This window comes from Carassius auratus, unplaced genomic scaffold (genome assembly GCF_003368295.1).
Source record: "Carassius auratus strain Wakin unplaced genomic scaffold, ASM336829v1 scaf_tig00215781, whole genome shotgun sequence".
Classification (NCBI taxonomy): Eukaryota; Metazoa; Chordata; class Actinopteri; order Cypriniformes; family Cyprinidae; genus Carassius; species Carassius auratus.
In genome coordinates this window covers 547,148-568,494 of record NW_020528242.1, presented here as the reverse complement: position 1 = coordinate 568,494, position 21,347 = coordinate 547,148, and the positions used below count along the sequence as shown (strand labels likewise).

At 36.1% G+C, this 21,347-nt stretch overlaps 1 protein-coding gene across 2 annotated transcripts; it reads left to right on the top strand.

Moving 5' to 3' along the window:
• The first annotated feature begins 446 nt into the window (after positions 1–446).
• LOC113095739 (tyrosine-protein kinase Lck) lies at positions 447–21,050 on the top strand. Of its 2 annotated transcripts, XM_026261095.1 has the most exons (14): positions 447–750; positions 3,390–3,493; positions 5,164–5,227; positions 5,313–5,403; positions 5,621–5,722; positions 6,152–6,255; positions 6,597–6,746; positions 6,894–7,046; positions 10,219–10,314; positions 10,740–10,840; positions 11,095–11,257; positions 11,383–11,495; positions 11,588–11,798; positions 12,108–12,587. In XM_026261095.1, exons 2-14 carry the CDS (start codon positions 3,395–3,397, stop codon positions 12,215–12,217), a joined length of 1,557 nt encoding a protein of 518 aa, XP_026116880.1. In that variant the 5' UTR covers positions 447–750; positions 3,390–3,394; the 3' UTR covers positions 12,218–12,587. The 2 variants fall into 2 exon arrangements, with proteins under 2 accessions (XP_026116880.1, XP_026116881.1); XM_026261096.1 differs by lacking the exons at positions 10,219–10,314; positions 10,740–10,840; positions 11,095–11,257; ... (1 more) ...; positions 11,588–11,798; positions 12,108–12,587 and adding exons at positions 13,631–13,810; positions 16,859–16,935; positions 19,459–19,612; positions 19,754–19,885; positions 20,021–21,050 and having other exon boundaries at positions 449–750.
• Positions 21,051–21,347: the final 297 nt, after the last annotated feature.

The following is a 21,347-nucleotide window of genomic DNA, read 5'->3' as shown; positions in this document are numbered from 1 at the left end:
GATAAGAGACACGAGCGTCATATCCAAGTATAATTTACCTCAAAAAGTCCTATTGCATATTAGTTTAATTTTCTGGTGTGTGGGTTTGCACATGTATATCCACACACATGAATTAATAAAACAGTGCTTCTAGAGAGGCCTATAGTTTAGGCTTAAATGTTCGGATGCTAGACATAAATTCCTCATATAATAGCAATGTATGTGTAATACTTTTAAGCATGAAGATTCAAATCTAAAGTTTTGTGGCTGCTTTTGGTTCAAGCACAAGCCAGAAACCTATGAGTGCCGTTAAAGTTTCCACTCTTTGACATCATGGTGCCACAAAAGCAGGTTACAAGCGGAGACCTGACCCAGAATCCTTCACTCCAGTGACACCAGCCGCTGAGAGCAGTGTGCACCTGCTGAAAAATGTTAAATATCAGCTCAAACACCTCAACGACAGGAAGCTCTATCATCAGTTTGCTCTGCACCACAGTGGTGCGCGCGTGTGAGTGATGCCTTTGCAAATGATGTGCCTTTGTTAAGGTGGGAAGTCAAACTGTGACGTGACTGACACAGCCTTGACACTTTAGCAGCACATGTCTTTTGACACACACAAAAGCTTTTTTCAGATCCTGTCAGTTTGTCTGTAATGTTGGTTTAGTTGCACTGTGGCAAAATGTGTTCGTCGTAAAATATAAAGCTAAAGACATGACAATGCCTGCTGAACTGGCCCATCACTGATATCAGCATCTTCTGTCAACAGAAAAGGTACGTTTTACCAACTGGGATCTACTTTTTATGTACTTAAAACAAGCCAAGATGAGTTTTAATGAGAACAGGTTATCAGAGTGGTAAAGGTATTCTCAGACAGTTTATTTTAAATCAATAAGTGTTTTATTGGATGAAACTTTACAAGCTTGAGACAGTCTGAGATGGAGTGGAGGAAATCTTAAAAAAGATTTTTCTAAGGCTTAAGATATAAAAAAGGAAAGAAGTTAAATCAAAAAGTGTTTTAAACTGAAATTATATTATTTTCTAAATAGTAAAAAATTCAAGCTTTCATTTACTTCAAAATATTTATCAGCAAAATATTTATGCATGCTCATAATATAGTCTAAAAATCTTGCAAATCTGAAGTAGAAAAGCAGAAGTGAAAGTGTGTTAAGTTTGAAATCATATCTATAAATATGTGCACTGTTTAAACTGAAATTTCTAGAACATTATTACACTGTCGGCTCCTTAGCATTCAAAATTCATTACATTTTTTTATGTAACTTGCAAAGTAATTCACAAAGGAAATATTAAAGCGATAATATCATGTATATAACATCACTGCATGTGCTGTATCGTATTACAGCTCAAGATCAGTCAATGAAAATCTCATGATTTTAAATATAAATGCATTTTGCCTGTGTACTTGAATATTTAATAAGTAAAATATTTCTTCTAGAGTCACAGAAAAAAAATTCTCATGAATGAACAGTGGTGATTTATTTTTTTAAATAGGGGGAATTTCATAAACATTAGGTCGGAAAAACCCTGTGTTCTTCCGATATACTGCCTTCTTGCTAGTTTGACTGCCACTCATTTAATGTTTATTCCTAATCCAAATAAAACTTCCATGATCATTTATTTGTTTATTTATTTGGGTAGGTGTCAGCCATAAATAGTCATTTTTTTCTAAACATTCTGATAATGTAATTTAAAATAATGTAAAACACAACAGTTCAGTATATAATAGGCCTACAGACAGTAAAATCTAAATCTATATTTTTTGGCTTAGTTTGGTGTGAATCAGTGAAGTTTATCCCTCATGTCTCAGTCTCTTGACTTCTGTTTGCTCTCAAGCACAATGTTGGTTTAGTGCAAAAGACTTGTGATTGTATCGGTGGGATTCGCAGAGGCATTTGATCTGTTTGGCTTCATTTCAACCTATACAAACACACGTCCTCTGTAACAGAAGAAAGTGAAGGCCTGGATGAACATAAATCCATCTCTCATCATTTACTCACCTTCATTTAATTCCAAACCTGTATGACTAACTTTCTCCTGCATAACACTAAAGATATTTTGAAGAAAACGTGTTTTTTGTCTATATAGTAAAAGTTAAAACAATATAGGACCCCACTAACAAGTCTATGAATAACTGTGTCACAAAAAAATTAACTATGCTTCGTACTTCAGCAACCATTTGACCATGGCGTGCATCTCTCGAGACTCGTTTGCGCTGATACTGTTAGGGTCAGGTACAGGCCAGAGGTCAGAGGAAAGTCTTGACTCTGTTTAGAGATCCTGTTTTGATTTGGGCTGTTCTCCCAAACAGTCCCAGGAGCTCACAGTGTTCTGTTTGACCCAGTGGGTTGAGCTTCTTTGACCCAACAACATAGTTTCTCACGGGTCCAAACCCCACAGAGACATACACATTGAGTTAGCACATTATTTGTTTGCATAATGGGAATGAAAATGATGTGGTCTTGTGTGTTACATATTTACAGGTTTACAAATACAATAGAGTTCACCCTTACTTACAAACACTTGAAGGGTTTTTGTCATAATGCAAAACACAACTTGTTCAAGTCCAATGAAAAACACACACACGTGCATTCGGATCACTGTAATCCAAATCCCTTCATTTTTTTAAAAAAACAGTCTGAAACTCAGTATTTGAGTTGCAAAAAGTGTGCAAAGAATTCATAAAGAGGATTAACCTCCCTTACAGATCTAGTCCAGAACAGATGTTTTTGTTCTGTTTTTTAAAAAGATAGAACTGTTTATTCTACCCTACGGACACATTAAATATTAGGCCTAAATATGAACCGAATGATAAATCAGGAAATATGAAAAACTCCAGTGTTAGCAGACTTATACAGAATATTCAGTGTAACTACAGTAATAAAACTCAGAGAGAGTACATATCAAATAGTGACACACAAAATAATATAAAAACATATTTATTGCAAATATAAATTAATTAATTTACTTTTTTGTTTATTTGTTTTTTGTTCGCTAGGACCTAGATCGATAGCACGTTTGACAGTACATATACATCATGGAGATGTCTATTTAACATCTGCATTTACATCTGTATGACATTTTTTGAGTGTTTGCTCATCTGCAATGCATACTAAATGTCAAATGTCATTCACAAGATGTCTTTAAGATGTTTACGATTTAAAATATCTGTAAAACTGACATTTTAAAGGGGACTATCAGATGTTTGTACACAGCAGATGCTTTCCAGATGAAGCATTCTTTATATATATATATATATATATATATATATATATATATATATATATATATATATATATATATATATATATATATATATATATATATATATATATATATATATATACACATACATGTAAATGGTTATAGTTGTCACTGTTTTCTCTCATGCTTAGTAAATATGGGGAACTGCGGCTCCTTTGATCCTGAGGATGAATTCTCCTACCATCCAGATGAATGGTGCGATCAATGCAACTGTCCAAAGCCTCCTGCTAGTCAGGTATGTGTGTGTGTGTGTGTGTGTGTGTGTATGTGTGTGTTTGTGTGTGTGTACATCTGCAGAAGATAATAGTGTCACAATCAGCTACACGTAATGTTTCTTTTTCCATTTTACATGCAAGTAAATTACAACATAAAACCAGTAACCACAAAGTCAGATAAGTCAGGGTGAGCTAAACAGACTCTGGTGAAAAGAAATATTTTATCAAGCAAGTATCCTTAGCAACCGTGACGTAGGCTGCTCAAGCATTTAGTATCAGATTCAAAGCAAAGGGAAAGAAGTATCGGAAGGTATTTCGACAAAGCTACTCTAATTAGTGTTTTCCTACATCCCACCCCACCCACCAAAAAAATATATATATTATAGATTTCACAGATACATATTAAAACTCTGTTGTGTTTAGTGGTTTGTTTCCTAGACGTATTTAAGATTCTTAAAGAGTTAAAGAACTAAGATCTTTTTGCCTCACGAATCCTGTAGAGACCTCCATGGAAGTCACTGAATAATTCACACAATGAGCATCTCAACATTAAAAAAGTGAGAGTGATTTTTTTTTTTATATATCATACAATATCAGAATTTTGAGAATTTTGAAAAAAGGCAGATTGTAATGTGAGATGGTGAGAGAGAAGTCACTAAAGAGGCTTTGTGAGGAGAAGACAGAGAAAGGAAGTGGTAGAGCCATTCTCATACACTAAAGAGATGCATTACAAATCTCTGTGGTTTATAACACAAGACAAAACAAGGTCTCACAAAGTGCTACACAAAGCATTTTTAGAATTTTTTTTTTTGAAATGGAATATATGTGATTCATGTGAAAATCCTTAATGCTAAGCAAGACCGACAATCTCAGTAGATCTTTTAAAGATGGTTGAGCACTGGCTCCACACTCTTAAAACTCACACTCTTGTTGAAAATAGCATGACTTGTTTTCTTTTTTACTTAATCTATGTGTCTAGATATGGCACATCTTATGTTACTTTTTAACTTAGCCAGTGTATAAACTCTTTTAACACATAAAATGTGTTCTTTTACATGCTAATGTGTTATAATGACAGGATTTGTGTCAGCTGTGCTATTTCTTGAACAAAAAGCAATACGTAACTGATTTCAAGTGAACTCTTAATCTGAAATTGCATGATGTTTAATTTAGTTGAGTTTAAAAATGTGGGAAATTATTTTTTTTTCAATGTATTATTCTAATTTAATTTGGGCACAAATGCTTGGTGGCTAAAACACCTCAACATAATAATAATAATAGTAATAATAATAATTTGATCTGCTCTTACCATCGACCATCTGCATTGATCTCATTCTTCAGACAGGTCATCCCACTAAAGGTTACATCATTTGAAGGAAATGAGCCTTTGTTTTGGTATTTAACTGTGTACTAAAACTTCTAGCCAAATTTGAGACACATTTACTTCTGATTTTATTTAATTTAAGTAGATTAGAAATGAGAGAGAACAGCACGTTGTTTATGGCATAATAAGGATGATGGAATGCTTGCTTTTACTGTTGTAGCTGTTTCATAACAGTCTGTGAAAGCAGAAAATAAGAACGACTCCACCCTGTTTAGGGAAGTGGTTTCGTTTGATTTTACAGTCATTGTTTTGTAGCTCTAACCATACTTTTACTTTTGACATTGTTTTCTGCCCTCTCTCACACAGAACTATGATCCTCTGATTCCGTATCCCTCCCAGTACACACCTCCACCGTCATCTCCTCTTCCAGGTGAGATGACACATTCAACACGTCCTACAGAAATCCTCTTAATGGGTCTTTCAGATAGCTCACTGTTGTCATCTGTGTATTCCAGAGAACCTGGTGGTTGCTTTATACAAATATGAGCCGTGCCACAGCGATGACCTTGGGTTTGAGAAAGGGGAGAAGCTGAAAATCCTAAATATGTAAGCAAGGGCTACATTAAAACAGTCTGACAATCTCGGTAGATCCTCAAAACATGGTTGACCACTGATCTCCACCGACTCAAGTTGGGTTTTGAGAAGCTGAACTGAATTGAATGTGACTTAGTGAGGGTTTCCCTGTTTCATTTTTTGTGCAGTTTTAAGAGGAGACACTGTCGTGGTTTAAACTCTAATGTGTGTGTATGTGTGTGTGCTTTAGCGATGATCCTGAATGGTTCATGGCAGAGTCTCTGTTTACCGGGCAGAAGGGATACATACCACAGAATTTTGTAGCAAAACTGAACAGCATGGAGACAGAACCGTAAGTAGCACAATGAACACACTCACGCATACGCAAATAAATCCACACAAGCACAGTTAAATATGCAGATCAACTGCTGTGGGCTTCTGAACAGAGAAGATAAATCTGGGAAATACCGCCCCAAATAAGACTGAAAGTTTGATTAATTTACTCCTTGCTGCTTATGGCAGATGATTACGTGTGACAGTAATGGAAAGAGTAGAAAAAAAAATACTCCCACAAATCACACAGGTTTTTGAGTATCACAACTCCATTGTCTGCTGATGCAACATTTCTGTGTAACTTTCGGTGTCTTTCTTCTGATCGTGGGAGGAATGAGACACCCCAACATCCTGTATCTTTTAAACAATTGAAATGCCAAAATATGATCCAAACGAGATAATTAATGAGTCAACTCCCTAAGAAACTGATGATAATACTGTGTTGTAGGTGGTTCTTTAAAAATCTCTCCAGAAACGATGCCATGAGACAATTACTAGCCCCCGGTAACACGCAGGGCTCCTTCCTCATCAGAGAGAGTGAGACCACACCAGGTATGAAACGATGCATTTCTCCCCACATAACACCAAAAACCAACACAGAACCATAAGGGCACAATCAGACAGTGATGTCACATTACAATACTGCCTCAGAACTTCTTCTTTAGTTTCACTTTAAAAAGTGAAAAAATCAAAATAAATATATAAATAAAAATTAAATAAGTGACAGGAAAGGGAGAATTAAAGAACATTTTCCTCGTCTGATAAACTGTAAAATGACTCTAAACTCCAGTGTAGAAATTCTCAGTGTTATGAAGGCGTATAGATATGTGACTGAATGTGCTATTGGCAGCCTCTGACTTTGGATGTTCCCGTTGTTCTGGTTGTTCCCTCAGGTAGTTTCTCCCTATCCGTGAGAGACCTGGACCACACAATGGGTGACATCATCAAGCACTACAGAATCCGCAACCTGGACGAAGGCGGATTCTACATCACCACCAAGATCTCCTTCAGTTCCCTTTCAGAGCTGGTCAAACATTATTCACGTATGTTCGAGTTATCATATGTGCTTTACATAAATCTATCAGGTTATTCATAAAAGACATAAGAACAGTTCAGTCAACACTGTTAATAAGAGCTCAAATGTAGTGTGGTTGAAAAGTGACACCATTTGTTTATTTTTCCCTGAGCAGGAGAGGCTGATGGACTGTGCACTCGCCTGGTGAAGCCATGCCAAACCCGAGCCCCTCAGAAGCCCTGGTGGCAGGATGAGTGGGAAGTGCCCCGTGAGTCTCTCAAACTGGAGCGCAGACTGGGGCAGGGACAGTTCGGTGAAGTATGGATGGGTAAGAAGTGTTTTATATCCACATATTCTGTTTTATTTCAGAGTTGAGTCTATTTTTTTTTTTAAAGTTGAGATTCATGGTGAACGACTTCAAGTATAGGTACAAAGTTCTTTAGATGAATAAATATAAAGTGAAAGTGATGTGACACACACAGCACACACACAGCAGTGAACACACACACACACACACACACAGCTGGAGCAGCCATTTATGCAGCAGCACCTGGGGGTTTGGTGCCTTGCTCAAGGGCACCTAAGGCGTGGTATTGCTGAACCAAGATTCGAACCCACAACGCTAGGGTTAGGAATCAAACTCTCTAACCACTAGGCCACAACTTCCCCACAAAGCATATTTGCACATATTTCTTATGGATATAAATGTTTTTATTTAAAGTGCATGTCACACTATTTGGAACACCAGCATAAGAATAAACAAGCAAAACAAATGTATTTGAGCATCCAGGTGTTATGCCTGGCCAGATCTGCCTGTACTGGTCTGGAAATGTTTGCAAATGCAAGCAAACATTGTGCACTGGACCATCATGAATGGGTATAGATAAAAACATGTATTACAGGCTTATATATGCTGCTCATACAAGAATACACTAATGAATTTGGCTTGACAGAACTGTAAATACAGTAAGCTTGTTCAAACATTTGACTAATGTGTACCATTGATAATGGTCATAGTGTTGTAAATGAGCAGAATCAGCATTTTGATGGTCTCATTCTGTGACACACAGACACACACACACACACACACACACACACACACACACACACACACTTACAGTATAACTAAGAACATATAACTCACTCTTACACATTACAACAGCCATTCAGAACTCACTTTAAGTGACGCTGAATTTTGGGTGTTGGTCGTTTTTCAATTGATCTATCTAGAGCGGTGGTTTTAGAAGTTTTAAGAACCACTGATGTAGAATATTAAGTATATGAATTATGTTACATATTTTTGTTTAGATACCAACAGGATTACAGTAACATCAACATTTATGGCCTAAACTCTTGTTTTATGTTTGTATGTCAAGATGCTTTTTCTTCTTTAAATGTGCCTGGTTTTCAAACATAAACTGCAGCAGAGAAATCATGCTCATCTTGTCTGGACCCTAAAATAGAACGTTACAAGTTTGAACCACTTCCTGTCCCTGGTAACCATAGCAACCGGCATGTTTCCCTCACTGCCTGTCAACCCCATGACTGCAAGGGCCCGCATCATAGATGGCATTTATGTTTTTTTTGTTTTTTTTTTGCAGTGAATGACTTTCCTCGTTCAAATGAAAGAACCGTTTCATGTAGTGAACTGTTCCATTCATTAAACCTCAGTCATTTTCATTTGTGATAACATCACCCAAATTAACCCCACAGGAATGACATTATCAAGGAGTCAAACAATGTGGAGCCAAAGAAATTTGGTGAAGGAAAACACTGTGAATTTCTCACAAATCAAAGTGTATAAAAACACCCTTATACAAAAACATTCCCATGGTAATAAGGAAATTACCATGTATAGCCATATTGATAGATATAAAATATATATTTATAGCTTTATTGAAACACTCATTAACACATGGGTTTACATAAATTAAATGTCTCAAAAACACATTCACAATATGCCTACAAAAGTTCCTAATTCTATACAGATTCAGACAAATTAACTTCTACAAAAAATTATTTAACAGACGATTTTATTCAAAGCGACTTAAATGAGGACAATAGCAATCAAACAAACAAAAGAGCAATCATCAGAAAAATTTGACAATAAAACAAAATCATATAGATGCATTAAATATAGACAGGTAATTAAACAATGTTGAAAATAAAGAGCTTTACCAGATGATTCCAATTGTTTTAGAGAAGGCAGCTATGGAATTGTGCTAGTTATCTATTGTGAGATGTATGAACAATGACATTGTTGCAAGTAACAGGCGGGTGAACAGACCATGACGAATTTTAATTTATGTGAGCTGATACTCTAAAGTTCAATAATTCATCAACTTCAGCTCTGATTAATAATACACCATCATTTAACTGTAGACCACACAGCTGAAACTTACAGAGACTTCTGCTCCTGACACACTTCGTTTTCCACTGAATGGAGTCCAAGCTTCAGATTCATCATCAGTTATCTGAACAGAGGGTTACAAAAAGACATGCCCATACACAAAATAACCTTCATGTGACCAAATTTACCATGAGAACTAAACATTAGGTTAGTTACAAAGATTCTTTAAAATGTCTTCCTTGGTGTTCAACGAAAAAAAAAAAAAAATCATTTATACAACTTTAACTCAAGCTGAGGGTTAGTAACTGGAGAGAGAGTGAAGGTTTAACTTTATATTTACATATTCTAAAGTTAATGACTGGATTCTGATATGGATTCCATATGTTGGATTGACTGATCTATCTATCTATCCATCCATCCATCCATCCATCCATCCATCGGGGGTTCTAAAATGACAGACACAGAGTGAGACTAAAAATAGAGCTTAAAAAGGTTGTACTCGAGTACAGAATCACGAAGCTTATTTTATATAACTTATAAAACGTATTTTTTCCATCGGTTTGTTCTCTCTGGAATTTCTGTTTTATCAGAACCATGGAAAATATATTTTCTTTTCAATCGGTCCATTCTTCCCCTGGAACATGCCAGTAGTTGAACTTGAGACTTGTGAGCGCGAGAAATCTATTAATTTATGGACATGTTTTAGACCGGGGTGCCCAAACTTGGAACCTGGAGGCCCAATGTCCTGCAAAGTTTAACTCCAACCTGCCTCAACACATCTGCCTGGAGGTTTCTAGTATAGAAAAGAGCTTGATTAGCTGGTTCATATGTCTAATTGGGGATAGATCTAAAGTCTGCAGGACACTGGCCTTCCAGGACCGAGCTTTAGCACCCCTGTTTCAGACCAATGAGCAATAGGCAATCACAGCATACTAGGGCGGGACAGGGCAATGCACTCATGCACGCGAAAAGAGGCCCTGGGTTTGGAGGAAAATACCACTTACAGTAAAAGGAAATAAACAACAATTAAATTTCAACTTAGATTTTTTAAGTAAAATGTCTTAATATCGATATGCGATTGTTTCTTGGACAAGGAGACCAGACAAAGATGCTGTTAGTATCGTACCAACAATTGACTTTGACCCAGCAGATACTTCCAGAACATATCTTGTGGAATGTCGAATTGCTAACACCAAGAAGCGTGTCAACGGATGGCAAGTTGAGCATGCAGTGTTGCAGTTTGCAGGCAAGTTATCCTTATTTAACTGTGATCATGACATAAATTAGAAACATTTTTCTAATGCCGCACAGAATGTGTTTTTTTTTGTACCATTGCAATGCTTTTGGATTTTTTTTTAAAGTGTTCTTGGTGTCGAGACACACTTGACATGGCAGTCTAAAAATGAGATGCTGAAGTTATATTTGAAAAGTGTATGTATATATATATATATATATATATATATATATATATATATATATATATATATATATATAATTTATTATTTTTATTATTGTGATTTGGCCATAGGCCAGAGGTGACAATTTTAATATACTGTGTTTTGTAGCTTGTAATGATGTTATACATTCAGTAATACATTAAAACATCTGTCTACATTAATGTAGAAAAAGACTCTAAAATGAAATCTGCTAAGCACAACCTTTTAAAAACAGACACGCCGAAAGACCCCAAGAGACACAGGAAACCCAGTCGACGGTTCACTGAAGATGAGGATTCAACTCCTGGATACACAAACTGCCATATTCCAAGGAAGGTAATTGAACAGCTACACAGTGCACTAGGAAGGGAAACTGAAGTGATGAGACTAAAGACAGCACTACCATGCACTATTCTGTCATTTAGATACTGCATTGCTTAGCACTGCTTTGAAACACAATATATTTTGTGTGTGTGTTTGTATTAGAGTTCACTAACATGATTACCTTTTGCTACATTAGAAATTAATAATAACCTCGGAAACTTGTACTGGTTCATCTATAAAGAAAAGTGAATATCTTCACCCTCTAGAAAAAACTCAAAGAGATTCTATTTGAAGACAACCAACTTACCCCAATCCAGAGTACAGGAGAATCTACAATAAATGAGAATGCTGCCCGAATCATAGAACTTGAGAAGCAGGTCAAGGCTTTGCAGAAGCAAAACTGCAGATTGCACAAGATGCTAGTTCAAGGCAAGTATCTTAGATTGAATGATAATATGTGTCTTCTCATCCTCCTTTGGTTTAATATACAGCCACTGTGGTTGCCACTTCTATAATTCTGTTGCACTTTTTATTTTATGAAATTCATTTTCCAGAAATTCCAGCCTTGTTAGTGGACATGAGACAAATTCTTAACAACAAAAATCCTACAAAAGATGTATGTGAGATTGAAAGTGAGGACAAAAATGCACCTATCAAATCATCCAAAGTAAGTATTTTGAAAATTGATACATTCTGAGTAGAAATTAAAAACATAATATGTAACATTATGTTGTTTGTGGTTTTTATACAACTGTTAAGGTGAAACTTGGAGCTTCTACTGTCTCCGCTCATTGTTGGGCGACTGCAAAAGCTCAGTCTACAGCCAGTGGGATGGCACGAGTGCTGCTGATGGGCCTCTTCAGTGTGGATGATCTACTCAAGTCCAATCTCACTGGAGGGATCACCAAATTCAATCCCACTGCAGAGCTACACCACATTCTTGATCAGGAAAAACTGCAAGCTTTATTTGGTAAAGATTTTCTGATATTTTTTAAGAAGTAAATTTGAATAGGTATTCTAAATATGACACAACAAAACTCCCAATGTCTAAATTATTACAAAAAAGAACTATTTGGAGACACATCATATGGATTAAGCAAATACCATCTTGATATTAGGGTGTTGTTTAAATACCACAGGCCAAAGTTTACAAACCCCCATTCTTCACTGTTTGCATTCCTGCAGTATTTAACAAAACAGCTCATGATTTAATGCAGATATTATGAAAATGATCATTTCTGCTGTCTTTTGTGAATTTCTAATTGTTTTTCTTCTATAGATGCTGTTGTGAAACAACATCCAGGGACCAGGGTATCTGATATACGAAAAACAATCAACATAAAAATTTGTGAATTAAGGCAACAACATAAGCAAGGAAACATGCCTTAAATGTTGTTAGGCCCTTTCTTTCTTGCTTTATTTCCTTTTTCATACCTTGCTCATTTCCGTGTTTCGTTATTTCCTTGTTTTTGTATTTTTCATGAATGATTATTTCATGTTTAAAGCTGGATGGCTGAAGACCAAAGTTAGACAACATGAATTTGAGATGCTGTATTGAAGTTATCCATGAATGAAGAATAAGATTTCTTTTAATTATTAATTCTTTTAAATAAAAAAAAAAAAAAAAAGAATTAAAGATTTTTTTTTTCTGATTGACTTCTCAGTCTGTTCCTTGGAATTAAAACAAAATGAGCCCCTACCAAGTATTGGGTACATGTACAGTAAATGAAATTTTTTGCAGAAGGCCAACAATTCACTAAAAATGTTTTTTTTTAAATTATTATTATTGGTCTTATGAAGTATTCTAATTTGTTGAGATTGAATTGGTGTGTTTTTGTTAAATGTGAGCCAAAATCATCACAAATAAAAGAACCAAAGACTTAAACTTCTTCAGTCTGTGTGGATTGAATTTATTTAAAGGTTACACGAGTTTCACAATTTGAGTTGAATTACTAAAACAAATGAACTTTTCCATGACATTCTAATTTATTGAGATGCACCTGTATATAAATATAGTACAAATGTATTTTCACATACATTTAATAGATATTAAAATATTAAATTGACTATGTATTAATATACACACACACACAAATATAGTCATATATTACAGGAATATACATACATATATTGACATATATTACTCGTTCACATCCTTCTCTTCACTCTCTGAGACCAAAGTCTCCAAATTCATCCTTTCTAATCATCCTTCTACTTGTTTACTTGATCCCATTCAATTTCATCTCCTTCAAGCCATTTCTATTATATATATTTATATATATTTAAAAATATATAATTCCATATATAAAAATATATAAAAATAAATATTTACCCATATAAATGTGATTATATGAGCACCATATCTGTTGAAAGTGGCAATTCCTTATGTATTATTCAGTATATTGTAATATATTACCACAATGGATTATTATATATAATTACCAATACACTGAAATTGTTTTAATATACTGACTAATATACTAAAATATACTAAAATATTTTCTTTCTGCAAGGGCTTAAAGGGATAGCTCATCCATAAAAACAAAATAATTATGTCATCATTTACTCACTCTCATATCATTTCTAAACAATGTGATTTTTTTCTTCTGTGGAAGACAAAAGAAAAAATTGGAGGACTGTTTTGTTAGCAGCATTGTTCTTTTGCATTGTTCCACAGAAGAAAGCAAGTCATAAAGGTATATAAAGACATGATTTGATGACAGAATTTTAATTAGGGGTGAACTAACCCTTTAAAATGAGACATAAACCATTTCTCCTCTCTCTCTCTCTCTCTGTTTTTAGGGTTGTATAACAACAACCGTCGGGTGGCTATCAAGAGTCTTAAGACAGGTACCATGTCCATTGCTGCTTTCCTGGCTGAGGCGAACCTGATGAAGACCCTGCAGCACCCTCGACTGGTGCGACTATTCGCTGTGGTGACACAGGAGCCCATTTATATCATCACTGAGTACATGGAGAACGGTGAGACACACAGATGTACTTAAACACTTTTGTGGAAAAGGGAGGAGAGACTTCAATGGAATGACAAACCTTCATGTCTAATACTAAATGATTCATTGCTGCGTCCCACCTGAACTTCCTTAACAAAACACAGACACATTCATTGAGTAAATTTCCATTTAAACTTTCATCAGGGTTTCATTATCGAACAGGTCTGGGTAGTATCAGGACCGTGAGCACTGTTCGAGTTTTGTTTGTGTGTGTTAAGCCCACAGCAGGTCCTCGCTGGGGTCCGCTCTATGAAAACAAAGCTTTCTCGTGGCTTTGAAGATACGGAAGGCATCTCGATATGCATCCCTCACTCACCTGAATGATTCTCAGCAGAGCAACCTCAAACCCTCTTTGACTGTGCAGGAGTATTTTTGATGGGCAACTTTTTTCAGTCTCTTTCATTGACTGCAGTGTTTTTATATTTACATTTTAAATATGATCACACGCACACATCTTTTTTTAGCATACAACACATTTATTCATAATATTGAGATTTATCAACAATATACACTACTGTTCAAAAGTATGGGGGTTGGTAAGATTTGTTAATGTTTTTCAAAAGAAGTCTCTTATCCTTATGCTCACTAAGGATGCATGTATTTGAGAAAAAAAAAGAATACAGTAAAAAAAAAACATTAATATTGTGTAACAAAACAGGAATATTATTACAATAAAATCGCTTTATTCTATTTTTATATATTTTAGAACGTAATAAAAAATAAACAAATCATGTTTATATGGTTTAGTGTAAAGGTTCAAGATTATGGAGTGGCCAAATATAAAACTTATATTGATTCTATGGTAGTCACAGCCCTGATGTTTATTCTTTCCTAATGTCTGGTGTTTGATCAAATAAGCTGCCTGTCATTGTTCTATAAGAGGCTTTGACGTCTCTCTTGTGAATGGCATGCAGTGCATGTGTTTCATATCCTGCGTTCCCCTTGAGTGTTCTAGAACACAAAATGACCCACTTCAAGTCCTTGTGTTTTTGTCTCACGTCATTCTGTTTTAGTTTAGTTTAGTTCCAGGTCTGATGCACAATTCAGAAGTCCCATTTTTTCATAACATACACATTTTTAAATCTCTGTTATCACTCCTTCTCTCCAAAGGATTAGTTCACCCAAAAATGAAAATCTGTTATCATTTACTCACCCTCATGCCATTGCAAACCAATGTGACTTTCTTTCTTCTGTGGAACAAAAAAGATGTTTAACAGAATTTTAACTATGAGTTGTCAAGCATTAAAGCATAAAACGACTTCACATGAAATGGAAAATGTTGCACTAGTCCTAAGGACTATGATTTGCTTTTTGATGTTTTTTGGAGCTTGACAGCTATGGGTCTACACTGACTTTCATTGCATTGAAAGTATGAATCTTCCTAAAAATGCTCCTTCAGAGAAATGTGTTCCACTGAAGAATGAAAACCATACAGGTTTGAAGTGACATGATAGCACAGTTTTAATTCTAGATGAATGATTCCTCTAAAGACTTAAGATGCTATAATATTTTTGGGCTTTTGCTTTTTGGGCATTTTGTTTTTGTTCGCGATTTTAATCCTGAGAAACAACCTTACAGCAGTTTGTTTCAGAGAGGCTAAAGATCTTAATAGCTGCAGCTCTGTTGCATAATGTTTCTCTAACCACTAATACATAATAAACCCCACTTCTCACTGCAACCTACTTAGAAAAATGTGCTGCAAAACCGCACTTCACATTGAAAGCATGTTAACAGTTAGATCACACTGGAAAGCAGAGGGACAGAGGAAGAGAAGGAAGAGGAATCACTGTGTAATATATAGAAAGAAGGTCTTTGTTCCATAGGCTAGTATCAGGAATGCTTTCTTATTTAGACCCAACCACCCAGAAACTCTCTACAACAAATGGTAAACCATGGTCACAGGTGATCACAAAAAAAGACCTCCACACCCTATCTTTTCTCTTTTGAACTAAACAATGGCACCTTAGGTCGTCATCGCAGGTGTATTCTGATGTGCGTTATTCCATGTGAAACCCAGTATGGTTTGTTTGTGTGGTTTGTCAGTCTCATTGCATCTAAGAGGATTGTCGGGCCTCCAGAATGTCATATTGACGCCAATGGGAATAAAAGACTCTAAGGGGAACAGCCAAAAACACTGTCAGCGCGCTGGTGGCCAGCTCCTGAATGGTTCCGCTTTGTGCTCCTCTTAAAGGAAACTGATGGAACATTACGCTCAGTCTGTAAATCTTCCAATTCTTTGTTCAGGATCCATGTGATCTTTTTTTAAAGCACAATTGTTGTCTGTGTTGTTATTTTAAAGAAGACATTGATGTGCCCTTTTTCCACCCCTCTGTCGTTTTGACAATGGAGACATTGAAAGAATGATTCAAAACACAGGAACTTCATCTAAACTTAACCACGACCTTGAATTTTACACCCTAATACGACCTGAGATGAAAGGAGTGTGTATGCTGATACATAGTTACTTGAGTTCCTAAAGGGGCATTTTCCGCTGCACCTTTGTGGGAATTTCCTTCAGGGTCAGTCGGTTCTTCTTTCTTCCAACACAGCCTGTTGTCTCAAAAGCAACAACTTTGGCCTTTAACACCAAACATCTCAGTGACTCATCCAAACTGGCTGCGCTAATTTCCTGCAGTTGTTATGTTCTAGTTCTTGGATCTGATCTGCATGCTGTTATTTGGGTTTCTCATAAACTCTGAGAAGAGCATTTTAGCACCAAAAACAACAGCATTCATCGATCTGCTGCTTCCTTTTGCTTTTGAACTAAAATGAGTGATGCTTCCGGTAACATTCAGTTGTGGTTGAAGAATGTTTAAAAAAAGACTGCTGAAGACAAGACAGAAGACTTACGAACTGTAAATAAAGTGTTGAAATATCAAAGCTTTTTTTTTTTTCCATCCAGTGTATTATATTTAACCTTTTACAGTTTACAGTGCATAGTTACTAAATTCTTTGACAGCTTGTTTTGCTCTATATAAAATACATGCATGTTAAAATGTCATGTTGACTCTAATTTTAGGCAGCCTGGTGGATTTTTTGAAGACTCCAGAAGGAAGTGCTTTAACCATCAATACGCTGATCGATATGGCTGCCCAGGTACGCTGCACCTGACCATATTAATTCGCTGATGTATTTATTTTGTCTGAAATGCACTGAAGACACCAGGTGTGAGACATTTGTACCCCGCAGGAAACAAACTGACCCAAATGTGTGCGTGCTACAACCTCAAGTCATTACAGACCCCTTCCTTGCATGTTGTGTTTATTACTCATTCCTCTATTTGACCACTGTCTCTAAGCTTGTGACGGCAGCATAACTCAGCAGCTGCTCTGCTTCCTAATCTCATGGTTTACAATGAGCATGACTGTGTGTGCTGGAACGAGTCTAGACACCTTAACACAACAACAACAAAGGTACTGCTACCCAAGCCAAACTGCAATCTGTCTAGACGAGCATGCAATATAAATGTCTTCATACCCCACGCTCGGTTTCTTACTGAGATCATATTTACATTCACTGACCAAACATACAGTTTGTTTGCTCACAAATATAAAGGTCATACAAAGGTCTGATTTGTCTAAGCAATTCTTGACCTAAATAATGACCCTCCATGCTTCGTTGAGAACATCTAATTATTATAGGAACAGCTAAGACGCTAGAGTAAGATCTGATGGTATTTCCATGAACTATTCACAAACAGTGATTTCTGAGTAGAAGGTTTGTGTTTTGATTCAGCTCTGGGTTTTCTTGGTGATCAGGTTAAAAATCAGATGATCTTGATCACTCAAGGCATGAACGTCTTTAACAGGGAGTGTGTGCTTCTTCACTCAGTGTGTAAGTGAATGGAGCATAAAGATGAGAAAACTGATGTAATTGAGTAGCATTGCTAGAGGGGTGCATGTCAGAGGGTCACATAAATCATGTTATGTGATAGGTGTAAGGAGATGTTCTCGTTTGTGAAGAAAAGATGCTATCGTTTTTCAACAGGATTTTCAATGAAATGCTAGCAGAGAAAAGATAAGAGAGAAAGTGAGAGACAGGATGTTTTTGCAGCAGCATTAAAAAGAGATTTTGCTGAGGAGACATCGGCTTAGATGCTGTGTGATATCTTTCAGCTATTCTTCTCCATAAAGTAAGTGTGCTTTGTTTAGGGCTTTTGTTACGTCTTGGTGAAATTAATACAGTACATGGAAGTTGTTGCCTCTTCTCAACTCACACAAAAGAGTTGCATGCCCACACATTTATGCTAACCTGTCATTTCAGAGGCAAAACTGTCAAGCTTGCTCACATCAAACTGATACATTTTTGATCTATGACTGTCTGCATAGCACTTCCTTGAACAATGCATGGTGTTATAGTGCAACATCCTCTATAAAAAGCACAACAAAATCACACTGCCATCATGCATCACCTATAATAGCACATCTGCACACACACACACATACAAAGAAACTATCTGACCACAGATATCATAGTTTAATTTCGTGTGAAAGAGACAATAAAGGAACACTAAAGAGATGGTCTGGAAGAACTTTTGTACTTAATTCTCACACTGATTGTGGTGCTGATTCAGAAATAGCAGACTTCTGAGAAGTTCAGCTATCTACTTTACTGTTCTGAGATCTTGAAACTTAAAGATGGGGAATATAAGAAAAATGACACATTAGACATCAGAAAGTAGCAAACTAACCTTCTTTGTGTGAAACCTGTGGTTTCTGCTGGGTGGAGTGGAGCAGCGGGGGTTAAAAGTTAAATCAAGGGGAATCAGGAACTGACCTCTGTGTGTGCAACATGGTTTATGGTCAGAATGAAATGCAAGCCTACTGCGTAGTGTTTTGTAAAATCAGTTTGTGAAACACATATGCATGATTGTTCAAAAATAGTAGGCAACATTGTTGTCACATGACTTCATCATGTTGCACATTGCATTATTTTCTGTTAAATATATACTATATATATTTCTATAGAAATCCAAAAAATGAAAGTGAAGATATTGATAATAGTACTTAAGATTTCCATTTCAAATAAATGCTCTTCTTTAAAACTTTCCATTCATCAAAGAATCCTGAAAAAAGTATCATGGCTGTGAAAAATTCAGTTTTGCCATCACTGAAATTAAATACATTTAAGAGAAATGCAATATCTGAAAACAATATTTGAAATTGTAATATTTTTAAATATTACTGATTTTATTGTACTTTTGCTCAAACAGATGCAAACAAATTGGTGACCATCTGGGGCTTTTTCAAAACCATAAAAAAATCAATTTGAAAAACTGAATGCCATTGTAATTAAAGTAAAATGTATTTTAAAGTCATTTGACAGTTTGATTATAATAATTAATCAAGTACGAGATACATTTTTTTTTAAATAAATAATTCCAGCAAGTATTCATGTAAATATTACTTGCAGTTAATTTTTACATTGGAAATAGGTGGATTCAGTGAAATACAGTATCTAGCGCAGTATTCTTTGCTATAGTAATCTCAGTACTTCATATATACTTAGCACAGTATACATATTGTATATACTGCAGAAATTAAAGCATGGCAGTATGTTACTGTGAACACAGCCATTGTCACACACACAGCCTTATTAACACTGCACTGCCCCCTGCAGGTCGCTGATGGAATGGCTTACATAGAGCAGAAGAACTATATCCATAGAGACCTGAGAGCTGCCAACATTTTGGTGTCTCAAGAGCTCATCTGCAAGATTGCTGACTTTGGCCTTGCCCGTCTCATTGAAAATAATGAATACACTGCCAGAGAAGGTAAGGCAGCATCTATGCATCATGCTCTGTTCTGTCCTGTCAATACACATTAGGATTAGATCACTGGAGAACCTGTACAGTAAATGCAAGAAAGTTTGACTGCAACACCAAAGATCTAAAAAGATGCCTTAAATCACACAGGTGCAAAGTTTCCAATCAAATGGACGGCACCTGAGGCCATAAACTACGGCACATTTTCAATCAAATCAGATGTTTGGTCGTTTGGAGTACTGCTGACAGAGATTGTTACCCATGGAAGAATCCCATATCCAGGTAATAAACAAGCTCCATATGCTTCCTGTATGGGCTCTTTTTTTTTTTAATACTGTAGCATCAATGGGAAACGCATTATGGAATAGTTTTGCTACGTCTCAGATATTTTTTTCACAGTTACTCTTGATCTTTCAGGAATGACAAACCCAGAGGTGATTGCAAACCTTGAGAGAGGGTACCGCATGCCTTGCCCTGATAACTGCCCCGAGGGACTATATGATGTCATGAAACGCTGCTGGACAGAGAACCCAGACAGTCGACCCACATTTGAGTATCTGCGCAGTGTTCTAGAGGACTTTTTTACCGCCACAGAGGGACAGTACCAGGAGCAGCCCTGCTGAAAAGATTTAGCTTAGTAGACCGACAGTCCATTGGGTCACATTAAAGACTTGTTTTGAAAAAAAAAAAAATCAACATAATAATCAAAATTGAGTTAAAGTTAAAAACAAAGAAAAAAAAACAGATTTTGTCTTCTAATTCAAATATTTTCAGTAATCATGATTAACAGTTCAAACATGGATTTTGCCATAGCTTTGTACACAGAATTTCTGATGTGTACCAGGTGCATGTATAGTTTTTTTAGCAGATGGATTTATTTTTTCCTTGGATACATTTGTGCTTTCGATGAATGAGTGAACACCCTGCTTTGTGTTTTCCTTTGAGCTTTTTGCTCCTAGATTTGTTGATATATATTTTTTAATATAAGCTTATTACACGACTCTGTGGAATACTTGATTCTGATTGGTCAGTAGCGATATTCCGAGATATGTTATCCCTCATTATTACATGGCTCTGTAGAATACTTGATTCTGATTGGTCAGTGGCAACATTCCGAGATATGTTGTTCCCCATTATTACACGGCTCAGTGGAATACTTGATTCTGATTGGTCAGTGGCAACATTCCGAGATATGTTGTCCCCCATTATTACACGGCTCGGTGGAATACTTGATTCTGATTGGTCAGTGGCAACATTCCGAGATATGTTATCCCTCGTTATTACACGGCTCTGTGGAATACTTGATTCTGATTGGTCAGTCGCAACATTCCGAGCTATGGCTCATCCGAGTAACAGCAGTCGGCGCTGTACTCTTGCTTGAACTATTTTTTCTTGGTGGAATCTTTGAGATTGTTTAGCTAATAAAATATTAAAACTCGATTAAAAATGGTGTACAGTTATTTATGTCATCCTGGTATCGCGGACTCGCTCTAGTTTCATACAAACGCAGCTGCTGCTATTTTGATACGATTGTTTTGCACGCTGTAATGGATTATAAGAGAACTAACAAACTGATAAGGGTTTAAAAACATTTTGGGGTTTATTCTGAGAGAACAAGCGGCTGGTTATACATTGTCCCTTACATATCTAACTGCATCATGAAATACTGAAATAAAACAGTCCAAGAGTTAAATAGACCTAATTCTGTCTCATTTCATCTGTTTCGACAAGTCACTTGTCCACT

Coding starts and splice junctions, on each gene's coding strand:
- LOC113095739 (XM_026261095.1), top strand. CDS start 3,395: ATGGGGAACTGCGGCTCCTTTGATCCTGAGGATGAATTCTCCTACCAT. Junction 5,404..5,620: donor AAGCTGAAAATCCTAAATAT/GTAAGCAAGGGC, acceptor TGTGTGCTTTAG/CGATGATCCTGAATGGTTCA. Junction 10,315..10,739: donor TGCAGTGTTGCAGTTTGCAG/GCAAGTTATCCT, acceptor TTTTAAAAACAG/ACACGCCGAAAGACCCCAAG.